Genomic DNA, 17,915 nt, shown 5'->3' with positions numbered 1-17,915 from the left:
CTTAGATTTGATATATATATATATATATATATGTATGTATATATATATATATATGTATGTATATCTTTTTGATGTGTAATTTGCTACGTTTATTATTAATTATTTATATCCCTATTTACTTTTAATATTCTTTCTTTTCACTCAAAACTTATTAATTATTAAATAATAAAAATTTAATTAATTTTAAAAAATATTTAATTATTATCAAATTAAATTTTGATTAAGTTATACTCTAATTTAAGTAGATGTTAAATATTTTAAATTTATTGTCAATTCAATTATATATATTAACTTCGAGAAAAAAATTGTTAAACTATTTTTATTTAAAATAAATTAATTATCATTACTTAAGAAAAGTTTTTATTGATAAAAAAATTGATTAAAATGAAAAAAAAAAAAGAAAAAAGGAAAATTTTTCATCTACGAGATTTTATTGAAAATCTCTAACTTTTACAATAAATTCGTGTTGTTTATAAAAATTAGACATGTTAATTTATATATTCATGTCTGTAACATATTGATAATTTATGTATTCGTATCACATTTTATAAGAAAATTATATATTATAATTTATATCAATATAAAAATATAAAATATAATTTTTGTTTTATTAAATTCATATATAATTTTTGTTAAAATTTTAAATCATATCATTTTAATATTTTTTTCGTATTATTTTTATATTATATTATTATATTATGTTTTAAATTGTCAAATCTAATAAAGATAATAAAAAATTACCTCTCATTTTAATATGTTATAGATTAAGCAGGCATGTATAGAAACAAAATAATTAAGCTTATAAAAATTCTCAACATATGATGATTCCAAGTTTGAATAAAATAAAATATATATTTTTTAATTTTTAATATATGTATTATTTACATAGGTTATAATTTTTATTTTTTTATAAGATATTAAAATTTAAATATTTTTAAAATAATTACTAAACCAATGCTATTAAATTCCAAATTCATATAAACCATTGTCTGTAACCCCCATTTGATTGCCAAGAAAAGTTGACAAAGAAACTCAAACTCCCTAGCCTTGTATAATGCTACAAAATTTCAATTTTGAGGGTTTTGTTTTTGGTAGGAGAAATGCTGGCCATAAACAGAAACAAAAGAAGACACATTCCTCATCTGCCTAAGGACAAAAGTATTGTAACTAAACGGTTATATTTGGATCGGATTCAATTTGATATTTTTATATATTATATAATATTATAAAAATTTAAATTTAAATTTAAATTTGAATTAAATTTTTATTTAATTTAAATGGAATCAAATCAAATTTTATCAATTTGATTTGATTTATCGGTTTTTAATTTTTATATATTATTTTTATATATTTAAATAAATTTTAATATAAAATTATTAATTTTATTTTATAAAAATTTAAAATATATATAAAAATTAAAAAATATATATAACTTGATTTTTTTTTCATCTTTAGATTCGAATTTAATATATATTTAATATATAAATTTAATTTAAATCAAATAAAAAAAAATTAATCCGAATCAAATACTATCTATTTTTTAATTTTTCGATTTTCACTACGGTTTTCTTCTCGGTGTTAACAAAATTGTGATCCTAAAAGTTTGATCTGTACTCTTGGGGACTGAAAGCAGCAGGCAGCAGGAACTCTCATCTCCCCCAGGTTTCAAGGACCGAGCAGCAATGACTTGTTATGTATGGGACTTCGTCTTCTTACACGGGAATAATCCGTTGTAAAATATTGTGAAATGTCGGGCCCTCCCTCCATCCAATCTTGCCTTGTGCCTCGACTTCCATGCTTTGTTTCTCGCTCTTTCTGGTATGCTTTGCCTGTCCAATATTCTCACTGTTTAATCAGTACAATTGTTCAACCCCAGGTTTTGTTCTGTTCTATCTACAAAATACAAAAGAAAAAAAAATGCAAAACAAAGAGCTTGAATGGGATGTCACCTTCTTTCAGCTTGGTGTTTGAAATTGATTGTTGAGCTTCATTTCCTTTAACCTGGTTCAAGAACAAAAAGGCATATGAATGTAAGAAAGAGATGGTAATTTTGTTATATTAAAGGTTGTGTCTTTTCTGGGTAGGTTCTTACTGCTACTTCCTCAGTGAATCTGAGCTTCCTTGGCAGTGTGTGGGGCGAAAGCTGAACTCCTTTTGCTGCTTCTGATCAAAAGCATTTAAACTCATAAAATAATGAAAAAGCAAAGAGACAATGAGACCTTTATATATAGTTTACCTTGTGCATTTGATGAGTGCAGCTGGATTTGCAGGGAAGAACAAGGTTTTTGCAATGCAAAGAAGCTAAAACAAAGCACAGCTATGAAGACTATCAGCTTCATTGAAGTTTTTATTTTTTATTTTTTTTGTTTGACTACAGCTTTCAAATTTTCTGAGTGTGGGTTGTTTTTATATCAACCAAAGCCCCATAGACAAAAAGGAAAAGAGAGGGAGAGAAACTGACAAAGAGAACAGACACAAAGCACAATAATGCAGAGTTCCAAAGCATTTAAGAGGCTTCACACCATTTGGGTTGGTTTTTTGTCAACAAGCAAGGTAGTAGGACCCTTGGTTTTCTTTTATTATAATAAATATAGGGATATAGTTACCACGCCTCTTAACGGTGGATGCATGATCCAATCAGCTAAACTCCGAGATTTAATTCAATGTTCTTAGCATTCTTATTAAAAAGTTGCAGGCCAGCTCATATATTTGTTGTTGAGTCCTTCTGCCTAATGGGAGATCAAGAAAGTAATTGAAAGATCTAAATGAACCGCAGTCCAGGGGTGATGGCATATATTTGAAGTAGGATTTCCCATAAAAATGTAACCTTGAAGATTATCTTATGTTGCTAATATGCCAAAGGGGGGCTAGGCAAAAAATCAAAATTTCTTCCTTCTGTTTGTCTTTTGAGAAAAAGAAAGTTGAACAAGCAAAGACTAAACCATAACAGCAGGGATGGATCTACAATGGAGGCAGTGGAAGCAGTTTCCCCTACCGAGATCTTAGTAACCCTTAGAAATTATTACAAAAAGTTTTCAAAAATTTAATTCTTTTATAGTTTGCCCCCACTAAAAATGAAAATAAAATAAAATATATATGATACTCCTATAAATGTTTGAAAGAACAAAACTATAATTGCAATATAAATTATTTATTTTACAAAAATAAAAGGGTCACATGTGTAAATATAAATAAAATAAACATTTATAAATAATTTTTTATTCAAGGACCATCATTTCATTTGAAAAATAATAAAAGTAAATAAAAAATTATCTTCTTTCTACTTCACCTATAATTTTTCCTTCATCCAAGAGAATAGAAGTAGAAAAATAACAAGAAGGCAAAGAAAAGCCAATAAGCCAAAGAAACAAATTAAAGAGTGAACATTTTTTTTTCTTCCATCAATATATTTAAGTAATTACTTTTTTTTGGATTTTTTTCTTTGTATTTATTATCATTTTTTATGTGATATAATATTTGTTTACTATTTAAATTTTTTTGTATTAGTAAATAATTTGATTTGGAGCTTAATTTATGATTTATTTATATTTATATTTATATTATAAGTGGATTAAGATATAATAATGTTTTACTTTCTTAAGTTGATCAATGAAATAATTTAATTTTTATGAAATTATTTTTTATATATAAAATTATATAATTTAATTAAAATTCAAAATACATAATAAAATATGCATGTTGATTTTGTTTGCATAATTAAATTTCAATATCCAATATAAACTACAACATTATTTTCTTATTTCTTAGAAATTGTATAAACTAACTTTTTAATTTAATTAGTTATAAAGAAATATCTTATTAAAAGAAAATCAATTTGAAAAGAATCATCCGAAATTAATAATAATGACAGATAACATTTTACAAAACAAGTTCACGTTTAATTAGATCTAGATGATTTTTATTGTATCTAAAGTTATGAAAAAATATTTTAAACTATCATCCTAATGAAAGAGATAATGCTTGAAAAGTTTAATTTCCTATTAAGAAACCCATAAAAATAATAATAATATGTTATTTTTGTATATAAACAAATTGTTTTTTATGCATTTGAGTTAATTTATATTTTTATATTTTTATATTGAACATAAATCCTGAATCTGTCCCTGCATAACAAGATTCATTTTCTTGTCTTTGGTCCGTACCAAACATGGCACTAAACTGTGCAGAAAATGTACTGAAGAACATACATACCCAACCCAGTCGAATGTAGTAATTACTTGGAAACAGGGATGAGACAGTGCCCTTCGTTTTTCAAAGACAATACACGTGCATGTGTAGTAAATCCAGGGAAGAAATGAAAAAACAAGGACAAGAATAGCGTACAAGGTGCCAGAATGTTTGACCAACAAAAAAGTATAACAGCTATGAGCCTGTGAGTTCAACTTCGACGAAGGTTTTTTTTTTCTTTGATTTGACAAAAAAAATTTTGAATCCAATTTTTTAAATAATTAATCCATATAAGATCAAATGAACTTTGCTTTAATGTTTCTTTCTTGCTGCTCTCAGTTTTCCAATTAGATCCCCAATACTTTAACCTTTTGAGTGCAAAAATCTTGATTATAGTTTGCTAAAATCTGGTCATAGTCTTCTTTTCTTCCTTAATATTCATAGAAATATGGTAGAAAAACTTAGTCATCGATGCCATGGAATTGGAAAACATTGAAATCCTGTCTGGCATTTGCCCAAGTTGCATGAAATTTTATTGAATGTTAGCATTAATTTTAGGGTCATTTATAATTTATACCAACTTGTTTGCAAGCATTACCAAGAGAAATAAAGATTGCAGTCAGTGCTCAGCTTTGTCTCATTTGATTTCTGTCCCGCATCTGCTCTCCTGCAGGCTGCAATAACCCCACAAGAAGGTAGGTCTAGCCTCTAGGTATCATCAAGGGGCCAACCTCTCAGACATGTAGTGAAGTCTAGCTTATCCAGCTTCACGTTGAACTACATCTGTACTTATGTTCTCACTTCCTACAGCCCTTAATTTGGACAAAAGCAGGATCATGGCAGTGGGAACATTACACTGCATCACCTAAGATTCAGTTCCATTACATGAACAATGCAATTTGTTCTTGGAATGAAGTGGCTTTAGCAAAGTGGCTGATATTGTAAACAGGAAAGGTCGAGGCAAGAGTAAGAAAACAACTATCTTTAACTGATATAAGCTGATATTATGAACAAGAAAGTGAAAACCAAAAAGGAATACGAAGTATGACATTCTAAAACCTACTGCACGTTACATGCAAAGCGGGAGAAATGGCGATGAGGTATATAACTTGATAAACAAAAATAATAAATTTGTATAACCAATGGATTGAATAGAACTTTTCAGAATCTACAGCAAAGGAGGCCCTGCCTCCAACACCTAGGCTTCCAGTAATGTCTCCGGTCAGCTTTTGCCATTCTTATCGGACTACTATTCCATTCAGACTGCAATCTGCATAGAGGAAAAAATAAAATCAAAACAGTTAATTATTAGTTATGAATTGGATATAAAAGGAGAAGTTAGGAGCAAGAAACAAATAGTTTGCCAGCAAATTACATAGGGAAGGCAAAGGAACGAGTGCTCGTTGTGCTGCTATCTGATCTAAGAGAAAGACTGCCAGAATATGCTATGGGCCCAGAGTAACTTATCAGACCTGTTACAGGCCCCGAGGCAGAGAAACTGGACTCTCCATTTCCACATTGAAGATTGTTTGAAAAAGGCTGATCAACTGTATCTTCAAGCTTGGTTGTGCTTCCAGTCTCAAGAGGTTTCCTGTCAATATTGTGGAGACACTCATCTTTGCTGCTTGTTGGTGCAGAAGAATCAAAGTCAAATGTGATGCTACCTGTCTCCAGTTTACCATCGTAAGATACCTCATTGACAAGGCTGCTGCTGGTTGATTCCTCAGAAGCAGAGGCCTGAGCAGCACTGATCTGGGTAGCTTCCCCTTTCCCACTGTCTGATTCTTCAGCTGCTGAGACCAATGCAGAAGCAGATAGAATTGCCTCCTCACTGCTATTTTTTGATTCTTCAGCTTCAGAAACCAAAGTGGGTGCCACCATGACTTCCTTTTCGGTTGAGTTCTGTATACAAATCAAAATACGTCATGTTACTTCCTAAGATGTGAACCCTCTCTCCTGAACCCCTAATAGGAACTATCTTCAACAATCAGGATACTTGTCAGATATTCATAGATTTCTAACTTAAATATTGCCATTCTGATGGAAAATAAAATTACCATGATTTTTCTTCTAGTTTTACATTTGGCATAAAGGTCCATTCATTATGGGAAACATATAGAAAACAAGGTGCCTTTGCTGGTAAACTCAAACAGGAATGAAGAAAAATAGGAGGTAATAAAATGTAAATTTCCTTGAAAATACAGGTGAATCCATATTGTTATTACAAGGAATTTGGGTACAGTACATATGAAATTTTAGTAACTTTGACCAAGATAAGTTTACCTGAAAAGATTGTAGTTTGATTCCATCACTTTTGCAATCGGAAGACACAGATTTGGAGTTCACAGTGCTTAATTCTTTAACTGAAAATAACTCTCCAAGGGTAAACAGCTCTTTGGAGACGTCATCTGTGATTATTTTCATTGCATCATCCTTCATTTCCCTTTTTAGCATCAAATCCTTAGAATCACATCGATTTGGAATTTGCTTGTTAGGTTCATTGTCAGTACCCTTGCCAGATTGATTTTCTTCTGGAGACATGGAAACATCTTGCATGGACATATTAATCACCAATTTTTCCTTCATCAGTTTACCATCTTGATCCTTTTCAGACGGCAGAAAGTTGCAATCACTCTTCTCATCCATGCCACTGTCAAACAAGAACTTGTCCTGTGTTGGAACTCCCTCATCAGCACAGATATCCTTGACAACATGATATGTACTCTCTTTATAGCAAACTACCAATTCAGGCAACTCACATTCCGTCACACTTTTGTCCAAATAAAAAACTGAGTCCTGAAATGAATCCATATTCTTCATAGAATGAGAATTTGATGTCACAAAATCTCCGATTGCCTTTGCATTACCATCGGCAAAGTCAATTACACTCATAGAATAATCAAGTTTTGATGCTGGCCATTCATCTCTTATATTCTCTAGATATACTGAGGGATCAGAATCCCCATCATGGCCCTTTATATCATGCATGACTCCATTCTGATGTTCCTTCACAATTCCTACCGCATTCAGTCCAGTGGAATCCTGAGGCTTTTCTTTGTTCTCAAAACGTTTAGCGTCAGCTAAGAAGGAATAAGGCTTTGAGTCACTCTTGTAGCGTATAGTCGAATGATCTACGAGTACATAAAAATAACCAATAAACACCGTAATTTTCACATGTAAATGATTGAATGTAGCTGGCAGAAAACATTCACAAGACAGTAACATCTGAAAGATAAAAAATGCAGACCAACACATTCGAAACCATTTAGTAGCCACGTTAAGTATGTTCATGCAGTCGAGTTTAGAAAAAACAGTGCAGTAATCAATCCTCCTCCTAAATTAAACATAAAATAATAGAGGTGCGTGTGCCAGAGAGGCAGAGACAGACATAGAAACCAAGATGAAGAGAAGGAAAATTAGAAATGGTGTTATTACCAAGTTTCATGTTACACATTGGTTGGTTTGTGGTTAGTAAGAGTGATATCTTGAACCATACAGCATATGGCATTTGAGAGCTACTCTGCCCATGAAATGCAGGACAAGTAAGATCAGCAACAAACTTGAAATTATTGAAGTTTCAAGCAAATAGAAAACGGATTTTGCCATGAAAGATTGTGCCAAGCATACAAACACATGAAGTCAAATGAGGATTAGAGGAATGATATGAACCAAGCAGCCATCACCCTAAGACTAGATGATCTTCAAAGATTAAAACAAGAAGCCAAGAAAAGCAAAGCCAAAATGAAACCACTGCTGAAAGTATATAAACCAGATCAGAAGAAGAACCATGTAATGTAATCCAAGCTCATTTATTATCATAGAAAACCAAAAATTATCCAATTATATGCACCAAAAACAGAGCCGTAAAAACCCAAACCACAGCCATTTTTACAAACCAAAAGGAGAGAATATCAAAGATCTGAAGCAGATCACAACAACTAAAAAAACCCAAGATAAATATACAATCATACAAAAACAGAGCCATTAAAATAATTAAAATGAATTATAGTTGTACCTTTTTTTCTTCTTCTCTGTGATTCAAAAATGAACTTTAACCAATTTCCACTGCAAAAGCCAAGTAAAAACAAGGTTATAAATGAAACAAAGGGTTTAGAGTTTGGGGGTTTCTACAAGAAGCAAAGCAAATAATAAAGAAACATTCTTTCTTTTTACTTGAATAGGAAGAAAAATTAAGAATCTTTAAAATCAAAGCTCAAAACCCCAACTTTGAATAACAGAGAGAAGAAACTTTGGGTGTTTTAAGAGGGCTTTTAACAACAGAGAGAAGAGCAAAGCAAAGAGAAAGAAATAAATGAGTTGCAATTATCGAAAACTGTAATAAAAAAGGTTCAAAACTTAACACCCATCTGTCATTAATTGCCATGGCAAACCAAACAAACGGCTTTATTTATTTTTTATTTTTTGCTTTGGGTTTTTGAGAGACCCCCACAAGCATTAATTGTCCCCACCCTATTTTGAGAACTATGTAACCCACACTGATAACACCACTTTACCTGTTCATTTTCTCAGAAAAAAAAGACCCAAATTTTCTTTCCAACCAAACAGCAACAACAACAAAAACAAGAGAAGAAAAAGCCAAATAAAAAACTATCTTTTCACTTTTTTTTTTTAAGCTGACAATGATGTCGGAAAATCTCAGTTCTGTTATTGCACTCAAAACGTTTTTATTCGTTTTGTTAAGATTTTTGTAGTAAAAACGGCGGAGAAAGAAAAACAAAAGGGAGCTTACTGTAACCGCGAATCCAGTGACGATGATGTCGTGTACACATGTTAGTTTGTCGGAGGAGATCTCGAGCTGTCTTTTTGTTTACTTTATTTTAGGATTTCTTTTCGTGTGCGTCCGTCATTGTCCAGTTTCATCCTCCCCACTTTTTCCGAGTCAAACTCTCTCTCTCTTTCTCTTTCTTGTCTTGGAAATGATCCTCAACAACGGTTTTCATTATAGAACCGAGGAATAAGCCGTTGGATTGGATTTAATAATCATGATTTTTTTTGTCAAAAATGGAACACATCCTTCTTTTTTTTTAAGAAATAATTTTAAATTTAACAAATTAATAAAATACTTGATTAAAAATTTTCGACCGGCCTAATTGAACGTAACAATTACGAACAAGAAGTTTATATAATTATTTTTATAAAATATTATTTAATAATTTTAAATTTTAACATTTGTAATTATTTATTATTTTTAATTATGATTTTTTAAATAGAAATTTTTATTTGCTTTTATAGCTGAAAATAACTTAAAAAACCAAAAACTCTATTGTACCACTTAGCTTAATAAGTATTATTTCTTTCATTCCAAAATATTTATCATATATTAATTTTTAAGAAATTTAAGAAAAAAAAATTAATTTTAATTAATGTAATATTAAAATTTATTTTTTATAAAATTAATATTTCATAATTTTTAATATCAAAAAGTAAAAAAATCATAAATATAATTTTAAATATAAAAAGTAAGAGTTTTGAATGCTAAAAAAATGGCATAATTTTGAGATATCTCAAAAATAAAAAATAAACAAAAAAAAATGAGAAAAAGGGAATATTTACTAAAGCAACACTTTAAAATTATAATAATTTTACTAATAAAATTAACATAAATTATGGAATCATATATTATTGAAATTCTTAAATCATAACATATTAAATTATTAAAATTATAATTAAAAATTTTTTAATAGCATCATAGGTATATTTTTAAGTATTGCTTGAGATTAATTTTTTTTCATGCTTCTTATAAAACTTTCATTAAAAATGGCGCATGTAGTTTAAAAAAAGTGACATGTAATAATTTGATGGTAAATGAGGGGTGGGTGTGAAGTTGTTGAAAGTAAGTGTGGGGCAGTGGATAGAAGCTCATCATTAACACTTTTTTGGGGATCGGCAACACACGTTTTAGCTGTCCCAGGATCGGTTGGGTGACACGTGTATCCCAGTTTAGGGGGAAATGCTAGCGTGCGGCTACAGAAACGTAGAACCTTTTTGTTATTATTTTGTCAGTTCAGGACAAAAGGATGAATGATACCATCGGATTTCAGGGATGTTGAGGTACAATTAGGTACAGTTTTGATTGCCGTACTATTTTGTATCTGTTTCGTGTCACTATCTCACTGGTCCACTAAATCCTTGGACTCTCCATATGCTAGCTCAATATGTACTCAAAAAATTTTTAAAAATTTTAAAATTAATTTTTTATTTGTTGAAATTTCCTAATAAAGATGGTAGATAAAAAAACATATAATTTTTTTGAATAATTGGAATCAATTTAAGACCATTTTGAACAGCAACACACACATAAAAATAAGATTAAATTAAAGAAACAAATTTTTTTTCTTGATATGCAAAATCAAAATTTTGGATTTTAATTCAAACAAATATATATCTTTTAATTTTGAAACTAATAAGTGACAACAAAAACCTTAAATTATTTCATTTCTAGTGACATCTTTAATTTTTCTCCAATAATAATAATAATTATAATTTATAAATACATTATTTTATTGATTTTTATATTATTACTAAGTGATTTTTCAAAATCTCATGTGTAATTTAGATTATATTAAAAATCAAACATATTTATGTATTGAAAAAGCTAAATAGCTTTTTAAATGATTTTAACATTAAAATATTTAGTTTTGAGTTGGTATAATTGAATCCCTTTATATATAAATGTGTGTGTACGAACATGATATTTTACGAGCGTTATCTCATCAAAATGTTAGATATATATTAATTCAATGTACATAAAATTTTATTTATTAATTATAAATCTAACGATTTTTATATTTATATCGTATTTTATATAAAAATTATGTATTTAATTTATGTTCACATGAAAGTATGAAATATATATTTTTTGTTTTGTTAAATCTAGATATAATTATTGTTAAATTTTTAAACTATATTACATTCATAATTTATGTTATATTATATTTATGTCGTGTCATTGTATCATATTTTAAATTATCAATTATAATTAATTACATTATTAAGATATAAAAGGAATATTCATTTCTCATTCATGTTGCTATGATTTCCTTATCATGTGGCGAGCAACTATTTATGAATAATCCCAAGTTGTCCAATTCTTTCTTATGCTTAGCTTTTGGACTATTCAAGTTGGTAAAGTAGGTAACATTTGTTTTGTCAATATGAAGTTGAGTTCAAACTAACTTCCTTGGAATGGAGACCTAGTTGTGCAGATAACTTACTCTTATAACTACTTTGTTTCTTTATCCAAGAAGGGAGCAACCTTGTACAATCAAACAATGTCAACAAACATGGTGAGCTACCAAACCAAGATTTCCCTAACCATGAAAATGGAATCAAGAGAAAAAATGGTACATGTAGATGGCACCATCATTTCTTTTAATTTATTTTTTAATATAGATATAATCATTTATTATTATTTTTATACCGATAGTCTTTTGTATTAAAGATTTTTTTTTTTACAAAATTAGTTGTGACTTGAGATAAGTCGAGAGGCATTAATGTTGAGATTTAAAATTTAAATTTATTAAATATTATTTTTTAAAAATAAATATAAATTAATTGAATTAAATTTTGAATTCAATAAAAAAAATTTTGATAACAAAGAAATAAATAAATTAATCAACTCATGTATGTGGTCCTTAAATTGAAAAAAAATTCTAAATAAAATCTCGAATTTTAGTAAATGAGATACCCCAATGGAAACCTAAATCTCTTTTCCCCAACGTACTTTTTGATTCATGATTTAAACTAAATTCAATTGTCCTATCTTTGTTTTAGGACATATATTCTTCCTTATCTTATAATGTATAAAAAATTTCAAAAATCCAAAACAGAGGAGGAGGCACTAAGCACATCGTTTATCTTTCGAGCATTGTCCCTTGGTTCTTGGCTGAGTGCCTGACTCAGTTCTTAAAATATTCCACTCATTATTAAATATTATTTACTTGATTGATCTCTATTTTCTAGTGGCTTGAAAGAGGGGGTTTGAACCTAGCAAAGACCCAAAAAAAAAATAACAAAGAAGGTTTCTTGCATGGGGATCCCAAGTGAAATCTCGTAACAGTTTTCACATGCACCGATTCTTGTCAGAATTTAATTTCATAGGTTTTCAAAGTTATTATTATTTAAAAGAAAAAGAAGATGATTGAGCTTAATCCGCAATTGCAAATATTGTGAAGCACTAAAACCCATGTGAAGAAAAAAAAAAAAGAATCCAAAACGACAAAACACAGCCAAGATGACACAATCTCCCTTGCGTGAATTGGACAAGTGAGGCCGTGTTGGGGGACAAAATCGGCTGAATTCTTCGACCTTACGTGTTGTGTCTCATTCATTTTCAACAAATTAAATTGACAAATGGACAAAAACCCATTTCTTGGAGGGGACTTGGTCGGCCAATTCAGATGGTTCTAATTCTTTTTTCTTGTTGGGTTATGGGTTTTTTTGGATTTTTATTGAGAAAGCCAGATTTTATTGTCACCTGCTTCCAAGGTAATATGTTCGGCACCCACGGTTCTGTTTGTTTTGGTTGGATGTTCATATCCAAACCTCCCGATGACGTCGTGCTTGATCCAACGGTTCCAATGAAGTCAATGATGGAGGAGTGGTGGGTTGGTAGCCCTTGGGTTGGTTCTTGACAGCCCAAGGAATGTTGGCAAATTATGCAAGTTGAACATAATGGCCAAATCAGTTTTGGCTCGAAAGAAGCATGCTTTAAGCCACTTCTTTGTTTAGTCAAAAACAGAAATGATAAAAAATTGTAAGAACGATTCATATATATATATATAATACAGATTTTGTATGGTATTTTGAATCAAAGAGACGAATTGAAAGCAATAGCAAGCACTGAGAACATGAAAGGCTATGGTCATGTATAAGAAAATGCTGATTTTCTCTGGCTTGTAAATCCCTTGGCTGCCAATTGGGTTGAGGGCTTGAATCAAGTGAGATTTTAACATTTGTTGGAGATTGGACTGACTTATAGTTAGGGTTTGGAAGACTCTCCAAGGGCATGGAGTCCAGGATGAAACCAATATGAGATGGTATTAAATGTTAGTAGCAAGATTTTAAAGGAAAATGTAGCTATTTCACACTGTCCTTCACAAGAAGGGAATGAGCTTTGTGAACCAGGCTTCAAAAATGTACGTTGATATGAATCTAGAACTTATCTCAATCAATTTATGCAACTACTTTACGAGGTGATATCCGGATTTAAATTTCAACACCTATAATTCTTTTTAGAATCTCCATGCTACTGTATTCTTTCCACCAAGGAAAATATATGATGATAGGCAAAAGATGCTGCTTTTTTAAAATATAGAAAATGCGCCCATGATCTCCAAACTCTAAGATCAGCAATAAATGCAGCAGGGTATAAACAATAAACTTCTTAACTACTTGTCACAATTTCATTCAACTGCCTGTAACAACAAGTGAACAAAGTAAAACAAGATTTGATAAACAAATACGAAGCATAAATCATTTATGTATCAGCAGTGCCTTTTGTGATCATATCCTCACGCAGGCTGTTCAACTGTGTTATTTGTCCTTTATTGTGGTAAAAACATTCCAAAATTGCTCAGATGCTACTGAATACCTATTGGCTAGATTCTGTATTAATTAAATCTTCTGCATGGGAAAAAATCCCTAGCACAGTTATTGCTGGGGACCATCCAAAAACCAACACCAATCAAATGAAATCATTTGGCTTGCCAATTTTAATGTTCTGCTCACCTAAAAATGCAGTAATTGCATTTTTCTGCCAGCTCTTGAAACTCCTGAAACCAGAAAAAAGCATCAAGCGGCAATGTACATAAAAGATGTGCTCAAGCAGGAAAACTTATAGCAGATAATAATTCATGGCTGAAAAGATAGCAGACAATTATTGGCACATTTAAAGACTCTATTACTGATTTTTGACTTCTTATTTTCTTTTATCCCCTTATTAACTTCCAACAGTTGTCAACACAAATAAAGGTGCAGAGAGCAGAGGGGACTGGGTTTCAACAATCATTTAGAGGCCACTATCTCAAGCAGTCACTGGAAAATGTTCCAAGTGACCAAGGAAAAATGAATCCAGGAGTAACTATGTACCCTATTTTTGCAATTTGAAACTTTAACAATCCATTCTCAAATGGAGAACTGAGTCTTTAAAACAATGTAGAACCAATAAGGTTTATGCAAGTGTGTCTATAAGGGAACTGCTCTATAACTTGAATCTAGAATCTCTACAAAAAACCCTTCAACAATCCACTTGAATCAAATCCCAAATGGCATCACTGATGTAACTTTAAGATGTTATTCACAACTTTGACATGATCTGTAGCAAAACTGGCATTCGATGGTAATCCCAAAAGCTGAATTGTAGTTTTAAGATGTTTTTTGCAACTTTGAAATATACCAGTGCCCCAAAGGGAAACTAAGGCATAGTTGCCTCTATTCCTTCTCACATTCCAAACCACCCTTCCACCCACTCTCCCCCCCATTTTTTTTTTCTTATTGCAACAGTTCCTATAAGTGTCAGCAGAAAAGTGTCTATTTATTTGATAAAAAAACTTTGTTCATCTCAGTCTCCATGAGCAACCACCCAAATACTTAATTGGTTCTTCGTTCATCTCCATCTCCATGAACAACCACACAATCTCTATGAGTCCTTAATTGCCTCTAACTATAGCCAAATGCATGAACATATTTCTAGATTAATAGTACAACATATAACTGAAAACATAGAGCCATGAGTTCATGTAAAACATTTATCAACTTACTTGTGATCAAGATGCGCCAAAACTTCCCCGCCGGGGAAAGCTGATTTTGTAGCCTCATATGCAACTTTAATTGATTGTCTCCACGTTCCACCAATACCATCTGTACTTCCATTAACTTTTGACTGACTTGGATCTTCCATTGGCAAAGAATATGAAGAAAGAACGTGGCCAACCCAAACACCATCTTTTCTGCAGTTAGTAGTTTACATACAAAAAAAGGTTATTAATAGTTCACAAAACCTCTTTCAAACATCTTATCTTTTTCCTTGAAAATAGGAGGAGAAAAAAAACTTAAGAGGCATGTTGATAAGTTTAGCACAACAGGAAATATGTGGTAGCAAGAAGACATTTCAAGAAAAGTGTGCATGGATAAAAAAAGCTAATGATAACTGTTGCTTACCTGACTATATCCATGTGTCGAGGAGCATAATGTCCACCACCAATTGCGAGAAGCACTTTGGCTTTATCATTCTCCCTTGAATATCATTAATTTATAAACACCAAGTTGTTATTAATGCAAGGCATATTATCATGAATGAGAAACTCTTTGTTTCCAAAAACCCAAACAAAAGGGGAATATCAGAAAATAAGGCAAAATAACTGCTTATTCACCAATAAGATTATCAGGATAGAAATCTTTGACCATGACTGAGTTTAAGCAAAACAAAAATAGTAATGGGAGTACCGAGAAAAGCCTAATGATTTTTATGGAAGTTATTTGGCTAGTACCTGCCCCAGTTTCCGACTGCATCACCACCTCCAAGCCCAAGTCCTTCCCAAACTAACTTCAAGCAGAAACAGGAGAAGTTAGGGAACAAAGCCTATCACTTCTAATAATATATCTATTTTACTTGGTGCATAAATTAAATGCATCATATTGAAAGTATAAAGTGCATAAATTAAATGCATCATACTGAAAATATAAAAAATGTTATCCATGTTCAACCATCTAAGTTTGTTGTATGGACTAACTAAGTTGGGAGGTTAAAACCAGCATTGAACATAAATAAGTTCACTAAAATGCCGTGAATATCCCAGAAAAGAAAAATAAAAACAACAAAGGCATGATAACAATTGGGGTGTGGTAATGACTAATCATGAAACAGAAAATTTGATAAATATCTACTCAACTAGAGCCATGACTTGAGCAGCATCTTGCCTCTTCCAGTACTCATCTGTACTGCCTATATCAACCACAAGAAAGCATATTAAACATAGAGAAAAAGGAAAGTAATTAAATTCTAAACACCAATTGCAGAAATCCATGACAGGAGCTCTATTATATTGCATTACAGGAAGGTCATCAACATCAAGCAGACAAAAAATTAAGTGTCAAAATATAAAACAACTTAAACGACTCTTCCAGCTTCAGTCAAGTAAACACTGAAACGTAAACTGTTCTTCCTTTTGGTAGCAATCTATTTAAAAGCAAAAGAGTCACATGATGAGGGTAATGTAAATGATGATCTCACACTTGATGACTAGACAATGCATAAAAAATGAAATGCATGCTTGGTAAATACATATCCACAAATCAATTTTACACCTCAGTTCATGTACATCTACAGGTATACTAAATACATACTCATCCTAAAAGAACAATCCAAACCTGACTGGCAAAGATTCGCTGTGTGAACCACTTTAAAGAAACTCCGAAATGCTAATCACATAAGAACTTTATCCTAACTTCTAGAACAAAATGCAACATTTATCCCATCGCATATCAACCAAGCTAGCCGCTTTTCCATTTATTTGTTCATCTATTGATTTTTCTTTTCAAATTTCAGCATACATATCCTTCAATAAATGATTTTGATGCAAATTTTAGGACAAATAAGGCAAACTTGAGGTGAATGTGAAAAAATGAAGCTCTAGCCAAACTACTAACATATAAAAAAAATGTAAAACATATTGCATTACCAATCTCCAGGAACAGAGTTGGTTTGCTTGTTAAAGGTCCATGGTGTGTAGCCTCCAAAGTTACCTATAATCAAATTAAAAAATTATACTACTAATAAGAAACAAAAACAGGTAATTGAACAAAATGGTAGCAATAATCAACAAAATGACCTCAAATTCAGGAACCAAATTATGAGACTGAGCAATTTCCTTCAAAAGCCTAAGCCAGGGCCCTATCCTAGGGTCAGGCAGCGCCGCCCAACCGGGCTTCCCACCCTGCGGCAGAACGTCACCTTCACGCAAATGAGGCACCCCTACATTCCACACAAATACACACACACAAAGTAACAACCTTGTTATTTGACCTCAAGAATTGATAAGAAAAGAGTCATTTTTTACCAAAAAAAATACCGATTGGGTGGACAGTTAGAGCAGGGCGGTTGGAAACGGCGGTGTGTTTACTGAAGAAAATAAGCTCATCGACAGTCTCGCCGGTGGCTTCTTCCCATCGGCGATCCAAATCGTCCTCGTCGACAATGCCTTTGTCGTGTTGTAGTAACCGCACGTTTTGATTAGTAAAGCTTTTTATGTCCTAAAATAAAAATCAACTATAAATGAGTAAAACAAAATCATGGCAAAGATTGATCATTTTTTTCGTTAATTACGTGATCAAGAAATGATAATGAAGGACCTGGAACAAAGAAGGACCGGGAAGCCAACCGGGCAAGGCTAAGAGGGCGGCGGCCGGGTTAATTGAGGCGGGATCGGTGGTTGTAGCTACAAGTATTATCACCATTTTTTCCTATTTTTAGGGTTTTACAAACAATTTTTCGCGTCAGAGTTGCAGAATTTATAGAGGTGAGACAGCCGTGTGAATTGTGAAGGTTTTGGCTGCGCCGCTGGGCCCACAGAAACAGAAGCAGCTGGGCCCACCGGTTGCCGAAGCCAACGAGGTTTTGACGAGACAGATGCGTGAACTGTGACTTCTAGGCGGCGCCGCCAGATCTTGGCTGCATCGTTTTCTAAAATGGGCATGGAACGACATCG

The 17,915-nt window shown here is 31.6% G+C and overlaps 3 protein-coding genes across 11 annotated transcripts; all 3 read right to left on the bottom strand.

The window, feature by feature from the left end:
- Nucleotides 1-1,438: 1,438 nt before the first annotated feature.
- On the bottom strand, nucleotides 1,439-2,540 carry LOC111281772 (uncharacterized). Its single transcript, XM_022869427.2, has 4 exons — nucleotides 2,237-2,540; nucleotides 2,093-2,163; nucleotides 1,950-2,001; nucleotides 1,439-1,829 (listed from the first exon to the last, which is right to left on the bottom strand). Exons 1-4 carry the CDS (start codon nucleotides 2,337-2,339, stop codon nucleotides 1,666-1,668), a joined length of 390 nt encoding a protein of 129 aa, XP_022725162.2. The 5' UTR covers nucleotides 2,340-2,540; the 3' UTR covers nucleotides 1,439-1,665.
- A 2,615-nt stretch (nucleotides 2,541-5,155) lies between these two features.
- On the bottom strand, nucleotides 5,156-9,145 carry LOC111282410 (uncharacterized). Of its 8 annotated transcripts, none has more exons than XM_089760539.1 (6): nucleotides 8,939-9,082; nucleotides 8,204-8,253; nucleotides 7,624-7,708; nucleotides 6,472-7,319; nucleotides 5,564-6,090; nucleotides 5,156-5,458 (listed from the first exon to the last, which is right to left on the bottom strand). In XM_089760539.1, exons 3-6 carry the CDS (start codon nucleotides 7,694-7,696, stop codon nucleotides 5,350-5,352), a joined length of 1,557 nt encoding a protein of 518 aa, XP_089616665.1. In that variant the 5' UTR covers nucleotides 7,697-7,708; nucleotides 8,204-8,253; nucleotides 8,939-9,082; the 3' UTR covers nucleotides 5,156-5,349. The 8 variants fall into 8 exon arrangements, with proteins under 8 accessions (XP_089616665.1, XP_089616664.1, XP_089616667.1 ...); XM_089760538.1 differs by lacking the exon at nucleotides 8,939-9,082 and adding an exon at nucleotides 8,703-8,909; XM_089760541.1 differs by lacking the exon at nucleotides 7,624-7,708 and having other exon boundaries at nucleotides 8,939-9,145.
- A 4,434-nt stretch (nucleotides 9,146-13,579) lies between these two features.
- LOC111282368 (D-aminoacyl-tRNA deacylase-like) lies at nucleotides 13,580-17,692 on the bottom strand. 2 transcript variants are annotated; one of them, XM_022870424.2, is made up of 9 exons: nucleotides 17,560-17,692; nucleotides 17,280-17,460; nucleotides 17,040-17,182; nucleotides 16,890-16,953; nucleotides 16,101-16,153; nucleotides 15,699-15,754; nucleotides 15,370-15,444; nucleotides 14,970-15,158; nucleotides 13,580-13,982 (listed from the first exon to the last, which is right to left on the bottom strand). In XM_022870424.2, the coding sequence occupies exons 1-9, from the start codon at nucleotides 17,662-17,664 to the stop codon at nucleotides 13,895-13,897; spliced, it is 954 nt and encodes a 317-aa protein (XP_022726159.1). In that variant the 5' UTR covers nucleotides 17,665-17,692; the 3' UTR covers nucleotides 13,580-13,894. The 2 variants fall into 2 exon arrangements, with proteins under 2 accessions (XP_022726159.1, XP_022726160.1); XM_022870425.2 differs by lacking the exon at nucleotides 16,101-16,153 and having other exon boundaries at nucleotides 15,699-15,750.
- Between the last annotated feature and the right edge of the window lie 223 nt (nucleotides 17,693-17,915).

The sequence above is a fragment of the Durio zibethinus genome, chromosome 5, assembly GCF_047325235.1.
Source record: "Durio zibethinus cultivar Kanyao isolate XHJ-2024 chromosome 5, ASM4732523v1, whole genome shotgun sequence".
In the NCBI taxonomy this organism is placed as follows: domain Eukaryota; kingdom Viridiplantae; phylum Streptophyta; class Magnoliopsida; order Malvales; family Malvaceae; genus Durio; species Durio zibethinus.
Note: the sequence above shows the minus strand (reverse complement) of the source record. Positions and strands in the feature narration are given on the sequence as shown.

Coding starts and splice junctions, on each gene's coding strand:
- LOC111281772 (XM_022869427.2), bottom strand. CDS start 2,339: ATGAAGCTGATAGTCTTCATAGCTGTGCTTTGTTTTAGCTTCTTTGCA. Junction 2,002..2,092: donor GATTCACTGAGGAAGTAGCA/GTAAGAACCTAC, acceptor TTCTTGAACCAG/GTTAAAGGAAATGAAGCTCA. Junction 1,830..1,949: donor AAACACCAAGCTGAAAGAAG/GTGACATCCCAT, acceptor AATATTGGACAG/GCAAAGCATACCAGAAAGAG.
- LOC111282410 (XM_089760539.1), bottom strand. CDS start 7,696: ATGCCATATGCTGTATGGTTCAAGATATCACTCTTACTAACCACAAAC. Junction 7,320..7,623: donor AATGTGTAACATGAAACTTG/GTAATAACACCA, acceptor ATGTACTCGTAG/ATCATTCGACTATACGCTAC. Junction 6,091..6,471: donor TCAAACTACAATCTTTTCAG/GTAAACTTATCT, acceptor ATTTGTATACAG/AACTCAACCGAAAAGGAAGT.
- LOC111282368 (XM_022870424.2), bottom strand. CDS start 17,664: ATGGTGATAATACTTGTAGCTACAACCACCGATCCCGCCTCAATTAAC. Junction 16,954..17,039: donor ATTTGGTTCCTGAATTTGAG/GTCATTTTGTTG, acceptor ATTTGATTATAG/GTAACTTTGGAGGCTACACA. Junction 15,159..15,369: donor CGACACATGGATATAGTCAG/GTAAGCAACAGT, acceptor TACTAACTGCAG/AAAAGATGGTGTTTGGGTTG.